The 27,694-nt window shown below is 38.7% G+C and overlaps 1 protein-coding gene across 2 annotated transcripts in view; it reads left to right on the top strand.

Annotated features, from left to right (window-relative positions):
• Positions 1 to 5,056: 5,056 nt before the first annotated feature.
• prpf8 (pre-mRNA processing factor 8) overlaps positions 5,057 to 27,694 on the top strand; it is a 55,465-nt gene continuing 32,827 nt past the window's right edge. The window contains exons 1-8 of one of the 2 annotated variants that reach the window (XM_043718514.1): positions 5,057 to 5,090; positions 7,611 to 7,845; positions 11,497 to 11,601; positions 15,901 to 16,069; positions 17,755 to 17,919; positions 18,437 to 18,655; positions 21,293 to 21,505; positions 23,397 to 23,522. In XM_043718514.1, coding sequence (XP_043574449.1) covers positions 11,508 to 11,601; positions 15,901 to 16,069; positions 17,755 to 17,919; positions 18,437 to 18,655; positions 21,293 to 21,505; positions 23,397 to 23,522 — 986 coding nt within the window. In that variant the 5' untranslated portion in view covers positions 5,057 to 5,090; positions 7,611 to 7,845; positions 11,497 to 11,507. Of the gene's footprint in view, positions 5,091 to 7,496; positions 7,846 to 11,496; positions 11,602 to 15,900; positions 16,070 to 17,754; positions 17,920 to 18,436; positions 18,656 to 21,292; positions 21,506 to 23,396; positions 23,523 to 27,694 lie in introns of those variants that run through there. The other variant, XM_043718513.1, reaches the window with a different exon arrangement.

Here is a 27,694-nt window from a genome sequence, read left to right as displayed (position 1 = left end):
GAAAGAAGATAATAAAATAAAACAAGTGCAAGGTGATAAGTAATAATTTCAGACCAGAAATGTTTGAATAAAAGTCTAAATAGATTATTTGAATTCCAGTTCGTTTAATCTTAAATATGTGAAGATCCAGGAAAAAGGCTATCAGGTGTTCTGGACTGGGAGTTGAAGTCAAAGTTAAATAAACCCACCGAGATGTTGCAAACAGAGTATTCTCTGGAGTGAGTACTGTACAAGGGGTGCTTTTGGATCTGTAAAGGAATGTTTCAGTTTAACAGAATAATATTTCTACCATGTGTTTCAAACAAAAAAAATACAATGCACTATTATTATGTTAAATAAAAACACAATGTCTAATTATTTAGTAGGAAGTGCTATCAAATCATTTGAACTTTAACTGATCAAGGATGTTTGCACATTGAAATGCGTTTATCTGTTTTAAGCTTCAATACAGAGGCAAACAGCATTTTTAGAGTACATGCTTCTTTAATTGTAAAGTCAGCGTATATGGTAAATATTTCTTGAGTTCAGAATCAGTTTGATCATAACCTCCAAAATACACATTCATCATATAAATCTAAGACCACTTCACAGTGACATTCAACATGTGAATTCACCACAAGATTATTTTGCACTAGTAATAGAATAATACTGCAGTGTAATGTCTATATTTGCCAGTGGCAATTTCAAATTAAGATATCGAAATAGGTGGTCCAGTTGTTAAATTGAACTTTGCGCTGCAGAGAGAAAAATCTCTTAGATATATATATTAAGCTGAAATATTGGTCCATATGAATTCTGATTATGATTCAGTTATGTGTGAATAACTTCTGATTTGAAAGATTAACTTATAAAATGGAACAGTTTCTCCACTAATACACACAAACTATTTCATTTGCAGAGCCTAAAATGGCCATTAATATCTTATTTTTGTGCTAAAACAGCATTGCCTTCTTTTACTCATTTGCAACATTTTCATCCAATCCAATCCATTAAACTGCCAACAAAAAATAAAAATCTCTTTTGATCTTACAGAAAAGCATTGTGATGCAGCATTTTCACAAGGTAAAGAAATTGCAAAATGGAAATGGTTAATTTGCAACAACCAACTGCTTTCTGTGCTTTAAGATGCAAATACGGGTGTACAGATAAAGTAGTGCCTGAAAGATCAGATAAATGCTTGCTAAATTATATGTTCTAATTAAGGGCATAAAAATACTCCATGATAAGTCTTTGAAATTCCAAAATATCAACTGAGAAAGTAGCACATTCTCCATCACAATTTCCTTAAGTTTGAAAAACATTTCGTACATTATATATGCCAGAGATATGATAAAGAATGTGATGTTCGGTGTGTCAAATACATGCTGGGGATACAAGATGGGATCCTTAATTTTATCATGTCTGTGTTATATGCGATTACTAAAAACAAAGTTAAAATAGCAGAACTGAAAGTTAAAAGTTTTGATAAAGATACCAGATTACTCTCTATAAACATGTTTCTTAATTAACTTACCTATATTTTAAAACATTTTTAATGATACCTATTTTGGAAAATGAGAATGCTATTTTTTAAAGGCAAAATTTCTTTCTGCACTTGTTAAAGCATGTTATCTATCCCACTGTCTGTTCTTTTAAGTCATTTTCAGTGCTACCTTGTGAACATGTAATTTTGATGTGAGCTTACATATGGGAACAAAATCAAATATTATTGTCCAATTTCATTGCAGTTTTAGTGAATATTGACAAATTTGGAAGGTACAGCATATTTTTTGATGGCAAACAACAGAATGAAGCATTTTACAAATAAAACATTTCTCATTGAAAGCATACAATCTAATTAAAATAATTAGCATCTAATAATATTTCATTTAATCTTCTGGACACATTACAAGTAAATTGACAGAAGCAACAAATCTGCACTTCTTGGTGTTGGGAATATGTAATATATAATACATAAATCTGATTACCGATGCCATGACTAGGCTGTCGTCAGTTCTAAATGTTTCATTCACTTGATTCAGTAGTTGCTCCATACTCCTCTCTCTTGGACAAATATCTAGTAGAGCCTTGACCTCTCCAGTAAGTATATTCCACTTTTCATAATTTCCTGTTACTTCTTCTGCTTCATTGTAGTTTTCAGTTTTCACTTCCAGCTCCATCTGATCTTTACATACTCCTTCAGGGAGTGGAGAGCCATCACCTTGCAAGAAGTGAATTTGAGTTACAGTGGTATGAGTGCATGAGCAACTATTCCCCATTCAGCAATGACTAAGGTCTCACATGTATCAATGTTTCCAGTTGTTAATAGTGACACTCTTACTTGGATAGTTATAAGATATTCAATGGGATTCTCAGTAAACTGTGATTAGTTTTCTCTGCTGCTGCTATCAAATGATACACATAGGAAAAATAATACTGCTCAGGAGAGCATTTGTGGAAGATTTGTTTGGTGGAAGCTCTGTGTAAGCTTTAAAAGGGACTTCAACAATCTATGTCTCAAATGTTTTGTGACAATATGTCTGTTGAACTGAAGGCTTGTGACAATTGCTATTGTTTGAAGGACAGAGGATAGAAGACAGAAACTACAGCATGTGAAGAAATCACTCCTGTTCTGAGTAGCACTACAAATGAGAAGGGAGAGTTGGCCCCATGAGCAGTTAAACATTACAAATGTGCTACAGACATCTAGACACACCATAAGCAATGCAACAGGAGATCAGCTGGTACTTCTTTTTGGATTTGCACCAAAGAACTATCATTTAAATGTTAAAGCAATGCTTCACAGGAGTTCCCATTTCATACACTGCATTCTCATGAATGTTTCAATAAATTTGTGAATTTAATTTTTAATAAACTTGCAGCATATCTGTTTCTTCTGACAATGTGAATCGTGTTGTCAAGTAACAGCAGGCATCCCAAACAGCTTAGTTTATGTTCAGCAATAGTTTAGGAAATATTGATAAAATGTTTATACGTATTTATGTGAGTGCAGTCCATAATTTTAATGTAAATTCCTTAATTTTATCATGTCTGTGTTATATGAGATTACTAAAAACAAAGTTAAAATAGCAGAACTGAAAGTTATAAGTTTTGATAAAGATACTAGATTACTCTCTATAAACATGTTTCTTAATTAACTTACCTATATTTTAAAACATTTTTAATGACACCTATTTTGGAAAATGAGAATGCTATTTTTTAAAGGCAAAATTTCTTTCTGCACTTGTTAAAGCATGTTATCTATCCCACTGTCTGTTCTTTTAAGTCATTTTCAGTGCTACCTTGTGAACATGTAATTTTGATGTGAGCTTACATATGGGAACAAAATCAAGGTTATCCATATGTATTTTTATAGATCCCTTCGAAATAGCAGAGGCAGGCTTTAAGCCATCTGTTACGGTATAGATATTCATAAGTGGGCATTTATTCACAATCACAGGAATTAAACAGATGTTGATCTTCTTCTTGAGTTGTCTGCAAGAGGGGAGTTCCAGTCCACAGCATTGCAATCTCCACCCTGAGTGGAGCAAGGCAGCAGGTCCAGAATGCACCGTAGCAATGGCATAAATCTGATCCAGACCAGCCAGTCAAGCCTTTACGGAGTGCTAGTTGCCAAGGCAACATGAAGTTTTACATCGCTGTTGTTGCCTGGAGTAATGGTTGCTAAGGATCCCATTTCTTTCCATCACACTCTTATCATCTGTCATTGGTGTATGTTGTAAGGATTTACAACTTAAGATTTAACCTATTTGGCCATATTCTTATTCTTACTTGGTCATCAAGTCCTGGTACTTTAATCCTGAGCTGCTGGCTCAGAGGTAGGTATGCTATACATTGTGGGGTCTATGGGAACAGCTGATTCAGACTAATAAGATGCTGAAGTGTTTGTTGCAAATAGCCATCTTTTGAAGCTTTATTTACTCTAGCTATTATGAATCTGCATGTTCTACATTGTCTCATCCTATTAGTGGCACAGTAGCTCAGTGATTAGCAGTGCTGTGTCACAGTGCCAGGGACCTGCATTTAATTCAAACCTTGGGCATCTGTCTGTGTGGAGTTTGCTTCCTCCAGGTGCTCTGGTTTCCTCCTAAAGTCTGAAGATGTGCAGGAAAAGTGGATTAGCTATGGAAATGCAGGGATAGGGTAGGGGATGGATCTGGGTGGGATGCTGTTTGGAGGGTCAGTGTGGAGTCGATGGGCTGAATGGCCTGCTTCCATACTGTAAGAATTCTATAACTCCAGTTCAAATCAAAATCATTCCCCACACTTTATCATTACTTAACCTTGATTTCAACTCAAAGCATTTAACTGGAAACAGTCACAGAAGCTAAATACTGCAGTTATCATCTGGACATATTCCTCAACAATCTGAGGAGTTTGCTATGACTTTTCAAATAGTCAGCACAATTAACCTGTGACCTATCCCATAGCTGCGAGAGGTCTACAAGATTGACTCAAACATTTAAAGGAAATACTGTTTAGCCTCTGACAAACTCTGATCAGCTCCGAGCACCTGTCTTTGCTTTTCATTTCACTGGAAATGAAACTGAAACCAACATCTTCAGCCATATCAGAGGACTTTATTTGGCAAATAAAAGCTGAACGTCAACATTAAAAAAAAACCTAGATTGCTGTTTTTCCTCAGCTGTCCTACAGCTATCTACAGAAACAAAGAAAATAGGTGCAGGATTTGGCCAGTTGCCTCTAAACCTGCTTGGCTCTTCAATATGATCATAGCTGATTATCCAACTTAGTGCCCTCTTCCTGTTTTCTCTCCATACCTTCTGATCCATTTAGCCCTTCGAATTAAATTTAACTCCTTCTTGAAATTATTCAATATTTTGGCCTCAACTGTTTTATGTGGCAGAGTTTACACCATTACACGTGAGGACACCTCCCATCATGCACATGGCAGGTATCGTGTGACTTGGTCAACGTTGTCTATCTCATACACTGCAGGCAAGGATGCCCGGAGGCGTAGTACATTGGTGAGACTGAGCAGAGGCTGTGGCAATGGATGAATGGACACTGCACAACAATCAACAGACCGGAGTGTTCCCTCCCAGTTGGACAACACTTCAGTGTTCCAGGTCAGTTGACCTCAGACCTTTGGGTGACCATCCTCCAAGGCGGACTTTGGGACAGACAACAATACAAAGTGGCCAAGCAGAGGCTGATAGCCGAGTTCGCTACCCAAGGGGATGGCCTTAACCGGGACCTTGGGTTCATGTTATACTACAGGTGACTCCAATGCACTACACACACACACATAGACACATACACACACACAAACCTGCAGACCCACACACTCACACAGACCCTCTCTCATACACAAGCTCTCTCTCATACGCTCACACATACACTCCCACACTCACACATACACACGCACCCTCTCACAGACTTATACCCCTTTACACTCACACTCACACACATACACACACTCCCTAACAGACACTCATACCCCCCTACACACACACACACATATATAAGTTTGTGAAGTAAATTTGTACTTGCAGAATTACATTGTATTTTGTTCAAAAACTTCATGAATCCATGTAAGATTCTGTAAATCCCTTCTTTAGATTAGAATCAGTCTGAACATTGAGGCACAGACAGCCTCACACAGGGCACCTCACACCTTCAATGCATTATCTGGGCCAACATAGTACCTGTTGTTAAAGTTCACTTATGCCTGAACACACACACCAACCGGTTTCATAACAGTTTCTACCCTACTGTTGTTAGAACACTGAATGGACTCACAAACTCTTAACATTCGCCTGTACCTGTGTTTTTGTTTTTGTCGCTGTTTACCTTATTTACTATCTATGCTACTTAACTATGTGATCTGCCTGTACTGCTTGCAAGACAAAGCTTTTCACTGTGCCTTGATACATGTGACAATAAATTTAATTCAATTCAATTTAGAATGTAACTTTAAGAAAGTTCTGGGATTTACATATGAAAGAACTGAAACCAACATGCCCATTCTAAAAGATGGGAGACTTAACAAACAATCCAGGTCTTTTTCAATATATAATTTGAGTTAGATCATACCGTAAACATTTGCTATAAATTTTGTGTCCTACGATTTTATATTCCACAACCACCTAATGAAGGAGTAGCACTCCGAAAGCTAGTGCTTCCAAATAAACCTGTTGGACTATAACCTGATATTGTGTGATTTTTAATTATGTGCCAGAGAATTCCACAGACTCACAATCTCTGGGTGAAGAAATTTCTCCCTTTCTCAGTACAAAATACCCGAACCCATATCCTTAGACTGTGACCCCTCGTTCTATAATCTCTGGTCATTGGGCACATTCTTCTTGAGTGTATCCTGTCCAGTCCTATTAGAATTTTATGGGTTTCTGCGAGAATCATCTTCATTCTTCTAAAGTCCAGTGATTATAGTCCTAACTGATCCAATCTCTCTTCGTATCTCAGTCCTGTCATCACAGGAATCAGTCTGGTTAAACCTAAACAGACAAAACATCCCTCCTCAGATAAAGAGACCAAAACTATACACAATACTCCAGGTGTGGTCTTACCAAGGCCCTAATTGCAGCAAGACATCCCAGCTCCAGTATTCGAATGTTCTCGCTATGAAGCCCAATATACTATTTGCCTTCTTCACTGCATGCTTACCTTCATTGACTAGTCTACAAGGGCATACAGATCTCATTGCACCTTCCTTTTTTGCTATTTATTGTCACTCAGATGACAATCTGCCTTCCTAGTTTTGCTACCTAACTTAATAATCTTACATTTATCCAAGTTATACTTCATCTGCTAGACACTTGCCCATTCACTCAACTTGTCCAAATCACATTGAAGCACCTGTGCATCCTCCTCATATTTCTCCAGTTCAGCTTTGTGTCCAGAACAAAACTGGAGATATTGTTTTTAGTTCCCACGTCTAAATCATCCATATGTATTGTGAATAGTTGGGGTCGGAGCACAGATCTTTGTGGTAGCTCACTAGTCATTGCCTGCCACTTGAAAAAAATCATGTTTTTCCCCATTCTTTGTTACTGCCTGCCAACCACTTTTCTAACCGTGAAAGTACACTACCTCCAATTCTATGTGATTTAACTTTACATGCTAATCTCTTATGGGACCTTATTGAAATTCAACTTAGTTTAATGTATGTCCATTAATGTATCCAATTTAAAATTCACTTTGCTTCCACTTGATCCCTTGTGCATCTTGATTTCTGTAAATGTTTCCAATTCTACAATTCCCTTCAACCTCACGCTTCCTTCAATTTTAGCTGCAGCAAAGGCAGCTTTTGCCAACCTGCTGTTGCACTCTGGAATTTCCGATATTAAGCTATTTGCTTTTCCTAGCTCCTTCAAGTCCTATTGTAGCCCATCTCTTTAAGCTTTTGGTCACATCTCTTCCTTTGAATTGAGTGTTCAATGTACCGCCCGTGTATTACTTTTTCCTTAAAACAAATGCTCAATATTACTTTGGTTATGCACAGACGTTGCTTAATTGCAATAGTTGACATGGGATCTATCTTAAGTGTAATGTTTTTAAAAATGTTCATTTGCTGTGCACTTCACTTTATAAAATCTGACTTAATCACTCAATGTGCTTGTTTTCAGTGGGCTACCTGGAGATTGCTGTGTTCTGAGTGGCTGCAGAGGCCATCAATCCAGTTGATTGACCAATGGGAAGCTCGTATAGACAGCGGAAGACCCGCCTTCAGTATCCGGGCACTGTGCACTGGTGCCTCTCTCGCTCGCGGAGTTAATGGCGCCGAGGCCCTGAGGCCTAAGGCCAGGGAGAAAAATCGATCTTGTCGCTTTTTTTCCCCTTGCCGTCGCAGCTGCGTTCAGGGTAGGTATTTCTGTGTGCTCCGGGCACGCGGATCTGGGTTTAGGGTGGGATTGGGTCGAGGTTGAGCCCAGTGAGCTCGGCCCGGCCTGCGGCCTAATGGTTTCCATTGTGGTGCTCGGCAGGCATCGGTCTCGAGCAGCTCAGGCGGGGACTCGCTGCTCATGCCGCGCTGGAACCTTCCAGGAGAAGTCATCTTTTTTTTTAACAGCAAAGAAGATTGGCCCAGTCGTATCTGCGCATCAATCATCTATTAACTTTCATCCCATTTTCCAACATTTGGCCCATAACCTTGTGCTCATCTACATGTTTCTTAAATGTCTTGATGGTTTCTCCCTCTACCATACCTTTTAGCCAGTGCATTCCAGATAGCCACCACACTCGAGGGGAACAAAACGTTTCCTCAAATCCCCTCTGAACCCCCTGCTCCTTAACTTGCACCATGGTTATTGATGTCCCTACTAAGGAGAAGTGTTTCTCCTTATCAACCCGATGTTCCTCAAACTTACACTTCGACGAAGGTCACCCACTCAGCCTTCTCTGCTGTAAGGAAAACAATCTTAGCCTATCTGGTCTCTGTTCATAGCTGAAGAGTCTCTCTTCACTCCAGCCAAGGCAACATCCTGGTAAGCCCGATTTCGCTGCTCGTTGGATGCTGCCTGAATTGCTGTGCTCTTCCAGCACCACTGATCCAGAATCTGGTTTCCAGCATCTGCAGTTATTGTTTTATCTCCTTTGGACCCCCTCTAGTGCAATCGGATTCTTCCTATGTGACAACTAGAACTGTCCACAGTATTGCATCTGTGGTTTAACTGGTAAATGTTATGACTCCATCATAACCACCTTGCACTTGTATTCAATGCTTTGAATAAAGACGAATATCCCATATGCATTCTTTACACTTGCCTGCTGCCTTCATAAATATATGGACTTACACGCAAAGGTTCCTCTGATCCTTTGTATTTCCTTTGGTCCTACCATTCAACAGAAGTGTAGCTGTTCAGTGTAAATTCCCCCTTTGTTCCAGTTTCTCTCCCTCCAGCCACATCATTCACACCAGAAGAGTATGGCATGATATGCTTAGAATTTGTTATTAAACATGCTTAAGATTGGTGCAAGTTTCTCACCAAGACACTATTCAAAAGGACAAGCAAATTCAAGCCTATATCAAAAAGGGGATCTCAATAAGGAAAAAAAGTTGTAGTTATGGGAACAAGGGGAAAATGAGGACTGCAGTTGCTAGAGATCAGAGTCGAGAGTGTGATGCTGGAAAAGCACAGCAGGATTCCTGATGAAGGGCTTATGCCTGAAATGTCAATTCTCCTGCTCCTCAGATGCTGCCGGACCTGCTGTGCTTTTCCATCACCACACTCCTGTTATGGGAACAAGTGGGAGTAATTGGTGTAAAAGAAAAATACTGTGGATGCTGGAAATAGATCAGGCAGCATAATGACTACAAAAACAGTTAATGTTGCAGGCTCATGATCTTTTGTCAGATTTAATTTCAAGCTCTCTCAAAGAGCTGATGAGTGCGATAGTCTGGATAGCCTCCTTCTGTGTTTTGTGATTGTACAATTTACTAACATTTTTAGCATAGATTTAAATCTCCCTTTCAAGTATACATTTTTAAAGTTAATTCATGGGATGTAGGTGTTGCAAACTAGGCCAGCATTTTTATTGTCCATCACTAATTGTTTTGGAGAAGATGGAATTGAACTTCCTTTACGAATCGCTGCAGCCATTGGAGTGTAGGGCCACCTGCAGTGCTGATAGAAAGGAAGTTCCAGATTATGACCTAGAGAATAGTGATATGGATCCCAGTCAGAATGATTATATGTATTTAGTTTGGCATACAGAACATATAGAAATGTGGCTTCCATGTGTAAATGTAACTTTAATAATAAGTTCTTCACGATAATGCTAGAAGGTCTTTTCAAAATCCTGGATGTTCCTATATCTTCAAAAGTCAAGCTACTGAATAGCCATAGACAAGTATGTTGCTTTTCCACTGTCTCCAGAATTCTGAAATGTTGCAGTTGATGCCCTAAACATGCTAGGTCCTGAGGGAGTTTGTGTATATTAACATAAGAGTTTAATGCAAATCATGTATGCTGTGGAAACTGCTGATTCTAGGCATCTAAGTTAACAGAAATGCTGTCAGTTGGCTGGACGGTAATTTTGGAGAAGCTTGGGTTTTGTTACAAATCCCATTAAGGTTTTCATGATGTTGCCTAAAATAACCAAGTTGGTATTCATTAGTTGTACATATCCCTTTTCAGGGGGGTTTATTGGCTACCTATTCTTGTGGGCGGCACGGTGGCACAGTGGTTAGCACTGCTGCCTTACAGCGCCTGAGACCCAGGTTCAATTCCCGCCTCAGACGACTGACTGTGTGGAGTTTGCACGTTCTCCCCGTGTCTGTGTGGGTTTCCTCCGGGTGCTCCGATTTCCTCCCACCGTCACAAAGATGTGCAGATCAGGTGAATTGGCTAACTTGCCCGTAGTGTTAGGTAAGGGGTAAATGTAGGGGTATGGGTGGGTTGCGCTTCGGCAGGTCGGTGTGGACTTATTGGGCCGAAGGGCCTGTTTCCACACTGTAATGTAATGTAATCTAATCTAATCTAAACTCTAATCTAATATCCCTTTGGAAGGCTTTGCATGTAAGTAAATGCATCAGCCATTCTGTGCCAAAATCTAATACAGAAGCAATGGGATGAAGAAACATTATTTCATGGTGGGATTGGTTAAGAGGAGTCTGTTCCTGAGGGCACCAAAGCAATTGCACATAACTTTTCAAATTGTACTAGGGAGCTTGATGTTTGCTGCAGTTTTTATGCTTTGTTCAGCGTGATTGTCAAGAGATTATGAATTCAGGTTCCATTTTCAAAGTTAATTCCTTAATCTTTTGGCTGTTTTCAAAATGTGAGCTACTGAAACTGACATATCACTTGCATCTGAGTATTCCATGAGAAATGTTGATTTTGTTTTTGCAACATAATGTCCAAAGCTTGACTCCCAATTTACACATTCAAAAACATTTAAAGAAAGTCTTAAAATGAATGTTTTCAAGTGTAAACAATTGAGTATATAGATGTTGAAAGTGTTATTAAAGCAGTTACCTGTACTGCATGTACATCCATGGCTATGCATTAAGATATCAGAAGGATAGCATAATAAATGTATTTATCTGGACAAAAAATAACAGATCAAAAATTTCTACTGAAAATGGAAATTTTTTCAGATCCTCTGATCTGTAGTTGCAGATTGTATCTGGATTGCAGCCCAAATTGAGTGAAAATGAACTTTGGATGTCAGTATATATGGCTGCGTTTATAAGTAATCAGAGCCAGTTTAATTCACATACATTTTCATATTCCCGCTGGTTTGGATGTGTGTTATTACAATCTGTGTAAACATTAATTCTGTGCTCGTCACCAAATTGTATCTTGTGCATTTTATTATTCATTTCATATATTTATAGAATTTTTAAAAACTTTGCACACATAGGCATCTTAAATCAATGCGCACAAATAATTTTAATTAGAAAGTGCCTCACATCCTAGGCTAAAGGGGAAACTCACTTTAATCCCTCTGCAAATTATAAATAATGGATTTGCAGATAGCTAAAAGAATTAAATCTGTCTTTTCTCTCAGAATCTACAAAAATGGCAGCATTTCCGTACAGGGCTGCACCTGGGCCCAATCCCGTTCCAGTCCCTCTACCTGATTACATGTCTGAGGAAAAACTACAAGAGAAAGGTGAGACATTTCTACATTAATCTGGTCAGTTAACATATAGAAACTAATATAATTATGTGTACAAAAGTTTACCTCATTATTAAAGCACTACATGTTAAAATTTAAATTTTATTTGGTTTTTGTGCACTTTGGGTGCCCATTGTGTGACAAATACTCAAAGCTGTGAGGCATGACTTTGGAGATTTAGAACTAAAAATGTTTTTAATACTGTAGCACCTTTTGTTCTAATAATTAAATTTAAATTGAAAATTTTCAAGACTGCAGTTTTTATTATATGAAATATGGAGTATTGATTTTTTGACTTCCATTGAATGATTTAATTATCTAGGACTTACATTGACTGAAAAGATTTTTTAAAAGGGTGTGCTAAATAGCCACAAGCATATCCTGAGCAGCACAGGTTGGCTAAATGTCATGAAATTGATGGATTACCCAAAAGGCAATCTGGTTTGAAATTAACATTTCCCCAAGGGCAATGAAATTAGCCAGTCAGGCTACAGAGGAAATGTGAAAAAGTCCTCATCTCTTACTTGATTTACATAATTATGACAATCTTCACATATTGGAGATGAAACATCTGCAGTTACCAAACCTTGAAGCAATAACCTCAGTGTTATACAGAATCATAAAACAGTTGTGTTTCAAATGCTGTACTTTTGGTAGACCAAGGAGAGATGGAATTAAGAATGTAGAACCGAACATGGACTGAGAAGGCGCCCTCTATCTGCAGAAGAAAAGTACCAGCACTTCAGCTCTGACTGGAAAGGTGCATCAGAGAATCACAAACTGAAAAGATAACTGCGTTATTCACTACTGCTGACAGCATCTTTTAAAAAAGCAATTAATCGACTGTGATCTTGTGTTAAAACCTTACACCTCAAGGGCACCCAAAATACTCAAACTTGGATATTCTTTTTATCTTTCCTTGTATTGGACACTGTTAACTTTGTACCTGTGTGTATGAAGACCCAAGTGACTGCATGAAAACTGTAATCTTGATTTTATGTCTTCATTGTGCTTTCTTAGTTTTTTTATTTATTCATGGACCATGGGCATCGCTGGTTTGGGTCAATACTGCCTGCAGTTCAAAAGGGAACCAGTGGCCTACTGGTACTACCACTGGACTGTTAATCCAGGAATCAAGTGTTTTTCTGGAAACCTGGGTTCAAATCCTGCCACGCCAGATGGTGAAATTTGAATTCAGTAACAATTTAGAATTAAGTCATCGATTGTCAGGAAAAAAAAATCTCTAATGTTCACTTACTTGGTTTAAGGAAGGATTGGAATCCTTAGCTGGTTGACATGTCACTCCAGACCTACAGCAATGTGATTGATTCTTAACTGCCCTCTAGGCAATTAAGGGTAGGCAATAAATGCAAGCTTGGTCAATAATGCCCTTGTCTCGTGAATGAATAAAAAAAAAGTTATAGGTAGATCCACAGTGCTGTTAGGGAGGGATTGATCCAGTGATACTGAAGGAATGGGAATATATTCTCAAGTCCAGCTGATGAGTGACTTGGAAGTGATCTTCTACGTGGTGGTGTTCCCGTGTGTCTGTTGCCTTTGTTTTTCTAGATGGAAATTGCTACCTGGTGAAGGAGCAGCGCTCTGAAAGCCGGTACTTCCAAATAACCTGTTGGACTATAACCTATTGTTGTGGTTTTTAACTTTGTCCACCCAGTCCAACACGAATCTCCACATCATAGATGGAAATTGTCCTGGGTTTTGAAGGGCTGCTTAAGAAACAATTGGTGAATATTGGCAGTGCATCTTGAAGATGGTATACATTGCTGCTGTTGAGTGTTCTCAGTGTGAAGGGAGTGAGTATTTGTGGATGTGCTACCAATCAAGTGGGCTGCTTTGATCTGGATGGTGTCAGGGTTTTTGTGTTATTGTTGCAGCACTCGTCCAAGCAAATATGGAATATTTAATCGCACACCTGACTCTACTGTGTAAATGATGGACAAAATTTGCAGAGTCAGGAGATGCTCTTGTAACCAATATTTGTATGGCTAGTGTAGTTCACCTTCTGGTCTATGGTAAATGTCCGAGATGTTGATTGTGGGGGATTTAATGATGGTGCCACCTTTAGAGTTCAAGAGATGGTCAGATTGTCTCTTATTTGGAGAATGTCATTGCCAGGCTTTTTTTTATTCATTCATATTGTGGGATGTGGGTGTCGCTGGCTGGCCAGCATTTATTACCCATTCCTAATTGTCCTTGAGAAGGTAATGGTGGGCTGTCTTGACCTAATGGTGTCTGCGACATTGTCTGTAAGGTCTGATTCCATGAATATGACCATATCAGGCTGTTGCTTGATTAGTCTATGAGACAGCTCTCCCAATTTTGACACTGGTCTTCAAATGTTAGTGAGGAGGACTTTACATAGTAGACAGAAGTGTTTTTGTCATTGTCTTTTCTGGTGCCAAGGTAAATGCATGGCGATCCTTCTGGTTTCATATCTTTCAGGTTTCCTTTCCTGATGGGTTTTTCCAACAAACAACAGTGGTCTCACGGACATCATTAGTTTCTAAATTCCAGATTTTCTTTTTGAATTCAAATTCCACCATTTGCTGTTGTGGTTTCGAACCTCATCCCGGGACATTATCTAGGGTGTCCAGATTAATAGGCTAGCAATGATGCCATTAGTCCATTGCCTTCCTTGTGTAGCACAAATGTTATTTGCCACTTTTCAGCCCACGCCTGGGTAATTCCAGGTCTTGTTGCATTTGGGTATGGATGGCCTGAATATCTGAGGAGTTATGAATGGTGCTGAACTTGGTGCAAACACTAGCGAACATTCCCACTTCTAACTTTGATGAAGCAGCTGAAGATAGTTGGAATAGGATATTCTCCTGAGATGACTGCCCTCTAATAACCAGAACCGTCATCCTATGTGCCGTGTATGACACCAACCAACAAGATTTGCTGCAGTTTCCCATTGACTTCCTCAATTCTGAGGAAGGGTCACTCCACCTGAAATGTTATCTCTGATTTTCCTTAGCAATTTTTGTTTTCGCTTCCCATTTTCGTTTCCCCAGTTTTGCTGGGGCTCCTTAAAACTGCACTCAGTCACATGTGGCCTTGATGTCAAGACAGTCCTCTCACCTCACCTCTGGAATTCATTTCTTTTGTTCATGTTTGAACCAAGGCTATAATGAGATCATGAGTTGAGTGACCCAACTGGGCATCATTGAGCAGGTTGTAATAAGTCTGTAAATTTATTCATTGCCTTTAGAACCTGAGCCTTTTCTCTGTAGTCAGGTTAGCTTGAAAATTCACTGGAAATTCCAAACTAACTGATTTACATAGCAAATGTATTTTATAATTGAACTGTTGTTGGTTTCTAGAAGTAGGACAGCATATCAACTTCAGCTAGAGGATTGTAAATCCATGTGCTGTGTGTAGTTAGGAATGGATATTTTGGGTAGTGGTGATCCACCCTTCAAAGCTATAAAAAAGAGGCACATATTGCATTTAGTTCTGAAACAACACAGTGAATTGCTGCCCTTGGGTGCTGCAGCCTAAAAATAAGACCTCTCAAGTGCTGTTGCATATATGCTAGTTGCCATTGACCTCAGCTAGGCATCCTTATTAGTTTTTGGAACTGACAAGTTACTCGTAACTGAGCTTATGTTCTATTTAAGTCCGGAGCTTGCCATCCAGGAATGGGAAGGATGTTCAGCCTTATTCAGTTCAGTTCAATGAAATTCAGTGAGAGGCAAACCATATAGCATGGTTATTTCAATATTTTTCTGGCTGTGATTTTTAAAATTCATTTCCTAAGCTTATATAACTCACTGAGCAATGAAAAATTCATCATCCTGCCTCCATGTCTTCTGTTAACTGCAGTCAGCCCAATGGATGCTTAGGTGAGTTTAAAAATAAAGTTCAGTGATTAGTATTAATGGCTTAGTTTGATGCTGATATCTCAGAACAACCCATAATGTGTGATTCACCATGTTGCCCTGTCCTCCATTGAAGAGGAAAATACAACTTTGCCTAACAACATTGGAATAACTTCAACATTGTAGTAGACAAAGTATTGGACATTCTGTTGACTTTAGATGTTGACTTCTGCTTATACTCCAATATTCATTTTGATTGAATTGAATTGAATTTATTGTCACGTGTACTGAGGTACAGTGAAAAGTTTTGTCTTGCAATCGATACAGGCAAATCACGTAGCTAAGTAAGCTGTTGATTAAGTCATGGAATATTTTTAAAGAAGTTATGACACCTTTCTTTTGAGATTGTGCTCAATTATAAACTTTCCAGTGTATTAAATTATTTTTCCAGCCAGGAAATGGCAACAACTTCAGGCTAAACGGTATGCTGAGAAGAGAAAGTTTGGCTTCGTGGATGCTCAGAAAGAGGACATGCCTCCTGAACATGTCAGAAAGATCATTCGTGATCATGGTGACATGACAAACCGGAAATTCAGGCATGACAAGAGAGTCTATCTTGGGTAAGCATTTTGTCAATACGGAGGACAATAGCATTTTAACATTAAGCCCATAATTATCCTCTGAGATTGATGCTGAATGATTTTTACTTGAACTTTTAATTTTACTATTTAACTGAAGCATGTTTTTGTTTCAATAACAAGTGGTTCATTGATAGTCCAGAGCATTTTTAGTACTTGTTTGATTTTTTAATGAATGGCTTGACCTCCAGTACTCACCTTGTTGAGTATGAATGTTTATGCATATACTGCTGTGAAAAATAATGTTCTGTATGGAGGTGGGAAGGGAAGAGATGTTGTGATGGGAGTGGGGAGTAAAGATCTGAAATCTGCAGTGACTAACCGAATGGAACATAATATATGCAGTATACAGGTCATGATAACTTACTTAAATATTGCACTCCCACAGCTCTGTTTTCATATGCTTGTGTACTACTTAGGTCTTCCTTTTAAATAGTTCTAGATTTTCAGTTGCTCAAATCTGTATTTCACACTAGTGACAGTTTTGTATACATTCAGCTTAAAGAGGACTTCAAGTCTATCTCTAATCAAGCAGTAGTCTAATTCAATTCTCGCTTGATCATTGAAATATATGCATTTTCAAACTTGCAAAGTGCCATTTTGTATTCCAGTTTATATGCTAACCAATTATTCTAAAATATAGCACTTACCCAAAATATTAGATGTAACTGTTTATCTTGTGAATTAAAATTGATTTGCTCTAAAATACAATGAGAAGTATGCATTTTTAATATCAGTCATTAGACTTGTCATCACAGTGAGGCTGTTTGACTCAGAGTACAATAGGCTGAGGAGTGGCAGATGACGTTTAATTTAAATAAATGTGAGGTGCTGCATTTTGGTGCAGCAAATCAGGACAGGACTTATACACGTAATGGTAAGGTTCTGAGGAGTGTTGCCAAACAAAGAGACCTTAGTGCAGTTTCATAGTTCCTTGAAAGTGGAGTCACAGGTAGACAGGGTAGTGAAGAAGAGGTTTGCTACATTTGCCTTTATTGGTCACTGCATTGACTATAGGAGTTGGGAGGTCATGTTGCGGCTGGACAGGACATTGGTTAGGCTACTTTTGGAATACTGTGTTTAGTTCTGGTTTAGTTCTGGTCTCCCTACTATAGGAAGGATGTTGTGAAACCGTAAAAGGGTTCAGAAAAGATTTACAAAGATGTTGCCAGGGTTAGAGGGTTTGAGATTTAGGAAGAGGCTGAATATGCTAGGGCTTTTTTTTTTTCATGGACATTCGGAGGCTGAAAGGTGACCTTTAGAGCAGTTTATAAAATCATGAGTGGCATGGAGAGGGTGAATTGTCAAGGTCTTTTTCCCAGACTAGGGAAGTCCAAAATTAGAGGGCATAGATCTATGGTGAGAGGGTGAAGATTTAGAAGGGATCTAAGGAGCAGCTTTTTCATGTAAAGGGTGGTGTTTGGAATGAACTGTCAGAGGAAGTGGTGGAGGCTACTATAATTACACCATTTAAAAGGCATCTTGATGGGTACATGAATTGGAAGGGCTTAGAGGGATATGGGCCAAATGCTAGCAAATGGAACTAGATTAATTTAGGATATCTGTTGAGCAGGGGCGAGTTGGTCCAAAGGCTCTTGTTTCTGTGCTGTACAACTGTATGACTAAAGCTAATATATTGGCAATTGTATTTTTCCCTCTCTCCATAGTGCTTTGAAGTATATGCCGCATGCTGTTCTGAAACTACTGGAGAATATGCCTATGCCATGGGAACAGATCAGGGATGTTTCAGTTTTGTATCACATCACGGGCGCAATCTCATTTGTTAATGAAATTCCCTGGGTTATTGAACCAGTTTATATATCTCAGTGGGGGTAAGTAGTGTTGAGTTTTTCAAGAGCTTTTGATGAAAATATGTTTTCATTCACTTGTAAAGTATTTTGTGTTCTTCTGTCCATGACAATTTCCGAATCAAGTTGAATGATACAAGGAAATCAATGTTATAGCTATTAGTTATTCATACAAAAGTAGTGGGACAAGATGCTTGTCAAAATTATAGGCCTTAATACCAGTTGTTATTTGTATTAAAGATTAGCCTTGTTGATTTAGACTTTGTCCTCCTGGATATCAGTGATTTCAGTTATTCCAGTGGAAGATAGAAGATATCCTGTTGATAGATCATGCATTCAAAAGATATTTGCTTGGATATTTTTCATTCATGGAAGAATTTTCAAATGTACTGTAATTTCAATTTAGATAAGAATATTTTGAGTGCATTTTATACTTCAGTTGCTCCTGTTGCTCCATTGCATATGATCAGGAATAGCATTTTATACTCGAGAGGATATTTTTGTGATGGAATGCAATAACCAAAGATTCATTTCTCATTAGAACCATGTGGATTATGATGAGACGTGAAAAGCGTGATAGACGACACTTTAAAAGGATGCGGTTTCCTCCTTTTGATGATGAAGAGCCTCCACTGGATTATGCAGATAATATACTAGATGTGGAGCCACTTGAAGCAATACAGATGGAACTTGATTCAGAAGAGGATGGACCAGTGGCAGAGTGGTTATATGATCACCAACCACTGAAAGACAATCCAAAGTAAGGCTTTGTGTCTTAGAGTCCACTGTGTTAATGTCATGAAAGATTGAAGGCCTGACAAAGTAGCTAAGTGACATGGAAACAATTATCTGATTTTAAATTATTAACAAGTATTCACAGAATAGGCAAATTAAAACTGTACTGCTAGGATAGTTACACCTGAACTAATTAAAATGACTTCACTTCTTGTGAATGAACAATTAATTATGACATTGTTAGGTTTAACGGGTTCAACCAACTCTATATTAATTTGATATTATGTTTGTTGTTTTCCACAAGGGCCCAATGGTCAGTTCACAATCTAAAATAAATATAATGCCATGGAATATTCTTTCTTGGAAATTTGAGCAGTTCCTTTAATCTTGCCTATTGTCTATATGCGATGTTTTACATACTTTACAACTAACCTGTTCAGAAATGTTATTACACGCCTCTGGAACAAGTGGGATTTAAACCCAAGGTAGGGCACTACCACTGCACCACAAGACTTCCAAAGATTGTTTTACAATTTTGATTTGTCAATGGTCCTTCTTTGCCAATCATTGGCTTCAGTATGAAAAATTTTTAAAAATTCAGTCAAGGGTTATTTATTCTAGTACTCTTCAATTGGACATCAAATCATGGTCTTTTATTTTTAATTCTTTGTGAATAAAAGTAATAACTCTTGATTACAGAAGGTGAGAGGGGAACCATTTAAAATGGACCTTTTCCTGTGGAGGCTGGTACAGTTATTTCTTCCATAGCATGATAGTTCTGTTCCTGTGTGACCCCGTGCAATACAAGAATTACGCAATACAAATAGAGTTTAAAGTGTTAGTGATATAATCGTGTTATAGCCCACACACATTTTAAAAGTTCGCTCTTTGGAAATAGTGTCCCTTATTCGTCATTTACGTTACAGCCAGTTCACGTTGACAAAACACACATTATAGAAGAACAACCTATACGATTACAGCATCTGGATGGGTATATGAAGAGAAAGGATTTAGAGGAATATGGGCCAAATACTGGCAAATAGGACTAGATTTATTTAGGATGTCTAGTTGGTATGGACAAGTTGGAATGAAGGGACTGTTTCCATCCTGCACTACTCTATGACTAAGTAATAATGCTCAACAACCTTATTATTTGGTACAAGTAAATTTAGATTTAATTCAACTTAATAGGCTTATTGTAGAGAAATATCAAAAAGCCAAAATTTTGAAAAGAATACACAACTAGACTTCACAATTCTTAATCTGAAGGTTATAGTTCAGTGATTTTACACTCCTCTCAACAATTCCAAAGCAATTAGTGATTGATTATGGAGAAATTTCTCATATTTTTAATCAATTAATTGTATACTAAATTCATAACGAATAGTAAACACTCACTGACCATGGAAAGGTATTTAACATCGAACAGTCAACACAGTAACAGGTCCTTTGGCCAACCATGTCTGTGCCAACCATAATGCTATTTTAAAATAATCCCATCTGCCTGCACGTGGTCCATATCCTTCTATCCCTGCCTCTTCATGTGTCTGAATCAAAGCCTCTTAAATCATCTTGCATCTACCACCTCCCATAACAGCATGTTCCAGGCACCTACAACCCTCTGTATTTAAAAAAAAGCTTTCCTTTGAACTTTTCCTCTCTCATCTTAAACCTATGCCCCCTATCATATGACATTTCCACCCTGGGCAACTATCCATCCTATCCATGCCTCCCATAATTTTATATACTTTCATCAAGTTGCGCCTCTGACGCTCTAGTGAAAACAATCCAAGTTTGTCCACCCTCTCCTTATAACAAGACATTTGTGGGATGGCAACTTCCCCATTATGATAAATTCCACATTTTTAAAACAATTTGTTCAAATTGCCATTTTAGCTTTGCTTTAAAGTGAGTTATTTAGTTATTTGAAAACTGAAAATTTAAACTACAGATAGTGGTTTTTTGGTTCCTGACTGAAAGAATACTTTGTGATTAGCTGCTTGCTGTCATCACTACTGCTGCATGTTGTGAAATCTCCCTAAGTTGGCACTAGATTTAAACTGCCATTGGGAAAGGTGAAAGCCACACTACAATGGTCACTTGAACTTTTGGACAGTTTCATTTAAGGTCAGTAGTAAGCACCTTCTCCCCTACTGACAACAGAATCTAGCTAATAACAAAACATGGGGAAACAGTACGTGTGTGTGTGTGTGTGTGTGTGTGTGTGGTGAACTAAAGTAAAAGAAACATTTGTTCAGCTATGGTCTTACCTGTGGTAACTGCTAGAAATGGATATGTTGGCACTTGGGTGAGGACTTGGTTAGGCTTAGTGATGCCATTGAAGTTAAATAGCATGTTAATGTTTAACTTTATAGACTTGTGCATGATAACTGACCACTAACGAAGTACTAGAAACTTGTTGGAATCCATGGACTGGCTTCAGGAGAGGAATTATTGAGGTTGATAAAAGTTGGGCTTTTGTTAATAATGAAACAAAAAAGTAATACCACAGCTCTCTGTATTGGAAAATTAGAATTAGGTTAATCTATTCAGCTTCCTATTGTATTCAAATATCACTATCCACTTGTGAATTGCTATGATATTAAGTTGTAATTTTCTCTTATAAAGTGTTTAAATTGAGAATTATTCTGTCCTAATATAGGTATGTTAATGGATCAACTTATCGTCGCTGGCAGTTTACTTTACCTATGATGTCCACTCTTTATCGTCTGGCTAATCAGTTGCTAACTGATTTAGTGGATGACAACTACTTCTATCTATTTGATCTGAAAGCATTTTTTACATCCAAAGCGCTCAACATGGCAATTCCGGGTGGACCCAAGTTTGAGCCTCTGGTTCGGGATGTGAATCTTCAGTAAGGACTTTTCTTTTTAAAATCCATTATCAAAATATTATATATTATGTTATCAGAAAATTTAGCTGCTTTCTGTTAGTATTTCTATTCGGTTGAACAATGGTTACTACAACTACAAAATGCTTCACCGTTGTTCAGTAGCGTTCCATTTATCAAGTCTTCAATATTTTCCTGCATGTGAATCATCTAATTAAATCCTATTTCAGTGTTTGCTAACTGTCTTTTCAAATTCTAATTTTATCGAACAAAGTGTTGTGTTCAATCTATAACAGTTTCCAAACCTCGACAGCAAATGAAAGCTGAAACTAAAATCCTGGTTCTGCTGGACCGTGCCCCTTCATACTGCTTCTATTATTCCAACTTTTTTTTAAATCGAAAGCTATCTGGGCCCAGGGAAAGCAGCTCAGCTGCAAGCTTGCAATGCTTGTTCTTAAAAATATTGACAGAAGAAATCCTTCTTAAAGGCATATCTTGTAACATAATTACTTGTGTGTTTTCAGCAAAATCCTTCTGTTTCCTTTTTGTAAAATGTTGCTCTTAAATCTGTCTTACTTCCCTGTTTATAGTTTCTCAATTCCTGCGGATGATTTATTTGTGTATTGTAATTTAAAATAAATGCCTATGGGTCACCACTCGGCAGGTTATACACTGTCTTTTTGCTTTCTTTCTTGCAAATATTCAGCCATTTGGTTGTTCCTTTTCGCATTCCTTTCTAATACTAATCTTGAACTACGCTTTCTTTAATCCTTGTATTTCAATTGTTCTAAAGTTTATTACTGCTGTACTCTACAACTTCAATAAGGTTTTGTGCATATTTAGTTCACTAATGAGCAGTACATTTGTAACATGGAAATGAACAGATTCCACACTCTAATGCGTACATGATTTAAGTTGTCATTGCTGTATAGCAATTGTAAGCTACAAAAGGGCAAGTTTATAAATGAGGACCTTGTGTCATGGTGAAGCTATAGATGTAGAGTCAAGTCCCAGCCAGTTTATTTTCTCTTCTGGCTTGACCCAAGTAGAGGCCATTGCATCTGCCTTTAATTTGGGAGAAAATATGAAGGGAAAATCAAAGTATGATCCCTACAATGTCTGGTACTTGATTGATAACCCAGTGGAAAGTAAGTTTGAGCAAATGTTTATGAATTGTATGTGTTTTTTTTTAAGCAATTTGTCAGGTGAGTTATTGGCCCAGGTATTCAGATAGTCAGCTATGAAAAGTACTCTGAAAGATGGGCTTCAGAACTGCTAGGAGGCCCCAAAGCACAGCTATACTGTAATTAGTCTGGGAAGTTCAAACATTGGAACCATGCAAAGTGCCCCCAACTCCAAGTTAGAGTTGAAAACTTGAGTGGTTCTGATTTACTTAACTAAATAGCCAGCCAGTAAAAGGTTAAATGATTTCAAACCTGCTCTAACTTCATGCTAACTATATTCACCGCACATCCCTTTGTCCACTAACCTCATTCCCACTCGCTTTACCTCATATTTATGAATATGCTGGATTAGAGTGGTGCTAGAAAAGCACAGCAGGTCAGGCAGCATTCAAGGAGCAGGAAAATCGACGTTTCGGGCAAAAGCCCTTCATTCTTGATGAAGGGCTTTTGCCCGAAACGTCGATTTTCCTGCTCCTTGGATGCTGCCTGACCTATTGTGCTTTTCCAGCACCACTCTAATTTAGAGTCTGATCTCCAGTATCTGCAGTCCTCACTTTCGCCTTTATGAATATGCTGAAGAACTTTGAATTGCTTGTATTGGAAGATTTGGGCTATTATGTGGAAATCACAGGAAGTCCGTTTTCTTTGATTTTCATAATCTGCAACTTTCCAGTTATGTAAAATTAAAACATTATAACTTTGACTGTTTGCATTTGATTTCCTTTTGTTAGGGATGAAGACTGGAATGAATTCAATGATATCAACAAGATCATCATTAGACAGCCAATTAGAACAGAATACAAAATCGCATTCCCATATTTGTACAATAACCTCCCGCATCATGTTCATCTCACCTGGTAAGTAGATAAGTGTAAATTATTTGCCATTTGTCTTAGATTTAGAACAACACAAACAGCAAAATTTCCTGATTTAAAAAAAAATTCAAGGACTGTGGGCTTTGCAGGTTGGGCAGTATTTGTTGCCCATCCCTGGTTGCCCGAGAGAAGATGGTGGTGAGCTACCACCTTGAACCACTGCAGCCCATTTGGTGCAGATACACCTACAATATTGTTAGGACGGAAGTTCCATGAGTAGTGTTGTAGAACATAAATACCTCTGAGTTCAGGTACGTAATTCTTTGAAATGTGCGTCTTAGGGTGATAGAGTGCTTAAGAAGGCATTTAGCACCCATGCCTTCATTGCTCAGACCTTTTGAGCAAAAGAGTTGCGCCATTATGTTGAACTTGTACAGGATGTTTTTGAGGCCTCTTGTGGAGTACTGTGTGCAGATCTGGTCGTCCTGTTATAGGAAGGATATTATTAAATTGGACAGTGTTCAAAAAAGATTTATCAGGATGTTGCCAGGAATGGCAGGTTTGAGTTATAAAAATAGGTTGGGACCTTTTTCAACTGGAGCATAGGAGGTTGAGAGATGACCTTTTATAGAGGTTTATAAAATAATGTGTCGAGATAAGGTAAATAGCAAAGGTCTTTTCCCTAAAGTTGGGGAGTTCAAAACTAGGGAAGATTTTAAGCTGAGAGTAGAAGGGTTTAAAAAGAACAAGAGGGGCAACTTTTCATGCAGAGGTTAGTGTGTGGACTGAACTGCCAGAGGAAGTGGTGGATGTAGTTACAGTTACAACATTTAAAAGACATGGGGATAAGTACATGAATTGGATAGGTTAAGAGGGATATGGACCAAATGCAGGCGGTGGGACCAGTTTGGTTTGGGAACATGGTCGACGTGGACTAATTGGACCAAAGGGTCTGTTTCCATGTTTTATGACAATGACTCTTAATAGCCAGGAAGTTAGAAAAATTGACATATCCATCATCTATATTACATTTCTCTGTGTCAGTAATAGCATTTTGTTGTATGTTGTAATCTGTTTAGTATTGCTGTTTACCTCACCTGTACCTCTACCTGCGTGCGCCCACACCACTCCCCTCACCTCCGTCCAAGGCTCCAAAGGATCCTTCCACATCCGTCAGAAATTCACCTGTACCTCTACCAATGTCATCTTTCCAGCACTACACTCTCGACTGATATCCAGCATCTGCAGTCCACACTTACTGCTGTTTAGCTCAGCATGACTGTTGGCATGATTTGTAATAATTCTCAACCGTACTTTTTTTATTATTTGCTTTGCATATTTAAAAATAAAATCATCTGTATGATCTCATGATTATTTGAGATCCATTCAGTCTCTCAAGTTCTTTTGGTATGTGAGCAAACTTGTAAATTTCCTTTTGTCTGGAATGACAGTGCAAGGAAAAATTGTCAGAATGCTAAGTAGTGGGTTTTGTAATGGCAGTGGATTTATTTCCCCAGATAGGACTATCTAAAACAACTTTGAGTGGCTCTGTGGAAAGTACCTAACCTATAAAGAAAGTATTGAATGCACACCTAGACTTGGGAAGTTAAAGTTAACACGCTATTAAAATTTCTTGTATTATATGAGGACATTTTCTTTCAAAGCTCCCAAAAGTTTAAAAGGGAGAAGGGCAGACAAAGGAAGCACATGGTGAGGACAGTGCAGGGGAGAGAGAGAAAAGAGAAAACCTGCACAGTTACCGCCTTTGCTGTTTGAAATTGTGTGTCGCTGGACATCGGAGTGCATCTGGGAAAATTAACAAAGTGAAATTCACAACTAATCTTGGAGGAACTGTTGGGTGAAGTTCACAGCACAGAATCAGATAAGTTAATTGTTGTTTTAAGTCTGTCCAATAGAAAGGCAGCAGTAGTGGGTACAGTGGATTCTTTCTTGATTATATGTTTTTGGAGGTAAGTCTCTTGATTAAACTTAAAATATAAGCCATAGCTATTACCTTAACCTGGGGCAGTGTTTGTATAGGAATAAGACGGTGTTATTTTCTGGGTCTGTAGATTGTGAAGGAGCAAAAATGGCCTTTGCAGTGATATGTACTTCTTGTCAGATGTGGGAGTTTAAAGAGAGTTTAAGGGTTACTGTGGATTATATCTGCCATAAATGCTGTTGGATGCAAATCTTATCAGATCGAGTGGATCGGTTGGAGAGACAAATAGAAGCGATGAGGAATTTGCAACAGCTACAGTATGTGATGGATGGTAGTTATAGAAAGGGGGAAAAGTCTCAGATGCAGTCACATTGATGGATTAACTCCAGGAAGGGTGAGAGAGGTAGGCAGCGAGAGCAGGAGTCTTTTGTGGATATACCCATTTCAAACAGGTATGCTGTTTTGGAAAATGTAGGGAGTGATGGATTCTCAGGGGAACGTAGCACGAACAGCCAAGCTTCTGGTATTGAGACTGGCTCTCATGCAACGAGGAGTGCGTCGGCTTCCAAGAGGTCAATTGTGTTAGGGGATTCTGTAGTCCGAGGTACAGACAGACGTTTCTGTGGCCAGCAGAAAAAAAGCAGAATGGTGTGTTGTTTCCCTGGTGCCAGGATCAAGGATGTCTCAGAGAGGGTGCAGAATGTTCTCACAGGGGAGAGGGGTCAGCAGGAGGTCATTGTCCACATTGGAACCAACGACATTGGAAGGGAAAAGGTTGAGACTCTGAAGGGAGATTACAGAGAGTTAGGTAGAATTTTAAAAAGGAGGTCCTCAAGGTAATATCTGGATTACTCCCAGCGCTACGAGCTAGTGAGCGCAGGAATAAGAGGAGAGAGCAGATGAATGCATGGTGAGGAGCTGGTGTATGGGAGAAGGATTCACATTTTTGGATCATTGGAATCTCTTTTGGGGTAGAAGTGACTTGTACAAGAAGGGCGGATTGCACCTAAATTGGAAGGGGACTAATATACTGGCAGGGAAATTTGCTAAAACTGCTTGGGAGGATTTAAACTAGTAAGGTGGGGGGGTGGGACCCCGGGAGAAAGTATATTCCTGTCAGGGTGAAAGGGAAGGCTGGTAACTATAGGGAATGCTGGGTGACTAAAGAAATTGGGGGTTTGGTTAAGAAAAAGAAGGAAGCATATGTCAGGTACAGACAGGATGGATCGAGTGAATCCTGAGAAGAGTATAAAGAAAGTAGGAGTATACTTAAGAGGGAAATCAGGAGGGCAAAACGGGGACATGAGATAGCTTTGGCAGATAGAATTAAAGAGAATCCAAATGGGGTTTTACAAATATATTAAGGACGAAAGGGTAACTAGGGAGAGAATAGGGCCCCTCAAAGATCAGCAAGGCGGCCTTTGTGTGGAGCCACAGAAAATGAGGGAGATACTAAATGAATGCTTTGCATCAGTATTTACTGTGGAAAAGGATATGGAAGATATAGACTGTAGGGAAACAGATGATGACATCTTGCAAAATGTCCAGATTACAGAGGAGGCAGTGCTGGATGTCTTGAAACAGTTAAAGGTGGATAAATCCCCAGAACCTGATCAGGTGTACCCGAGAACTCTGGGGAAGCGAGAGAAGTGATTGCTGGGCCTCTTACTGAGATATTTGTATCATCGATAGTCACAGGTGAAGTGCCGGAAGACTGGATGTTGGCAAACGTGATGCCACTGTTTAAGAAGGGTGGTAAGGACAAGCGAGGGAACTATAGACCAGTGAGCCTGACCTCGGTGGTGGGCAAGTTGTTGGAGGGAATCCTAAGGGACAGGATGTACATGTATTTGGAAAGGCAAGAACTGATTCGGGATAGTCAACATGGCTTTGTGCGTGGGAAATCATGTCTCAAACTTGATTGAGTTTTTTGGTGAAGTAACAAAGAAGGTTGTTGAGGGTAGAGCAGTAGATGTGATCTATATGGACTTCAGTAAGGCGTTTGACAAGGTTCCCCATGGGAGACTGATTAGCAAGGTTAGATATCATGGAATACAAGGAGAACTAGCCATTTGGACACAGAATTGGCTGAAAGGTAGAAGACAGGGTGGTGGTGGAGGGTTGTTTTTCAGACTGGAGGCCTGTGACCAGTGGAGTGTCACAAGGATCGGTGCTGGGCCCTCTACTTTTTGTCATTTACATAAATGATTTGGATGCGAGCATAAGAGGTACAGTTAGTAAGTTTGCAGATGACACCAAAATTGGAGGTGTA

Source organism: Chiloscyllium plagiosum, chromosome 28 (assembly GCF_004010195.1).
Source record: "Chiloscyllium plagiosum isolate BGI_BamShark_2017 chromosome 28, ASM401019v2, whole genome shotgun sequence".
NCBI classification, from domain to species: Eukaryota; Metazoa; Chordata; class Chondrichthyes; order Orectolobiformes; family Hemiscylliidae; genus Chiloscyllium; species Chiloscyllium plagiosum.
The sequence above is the reverse complement of the archived record's forward strand: the minus strand, read 5'-3'. Positions and strand labels throughout refer to the sequence as shown.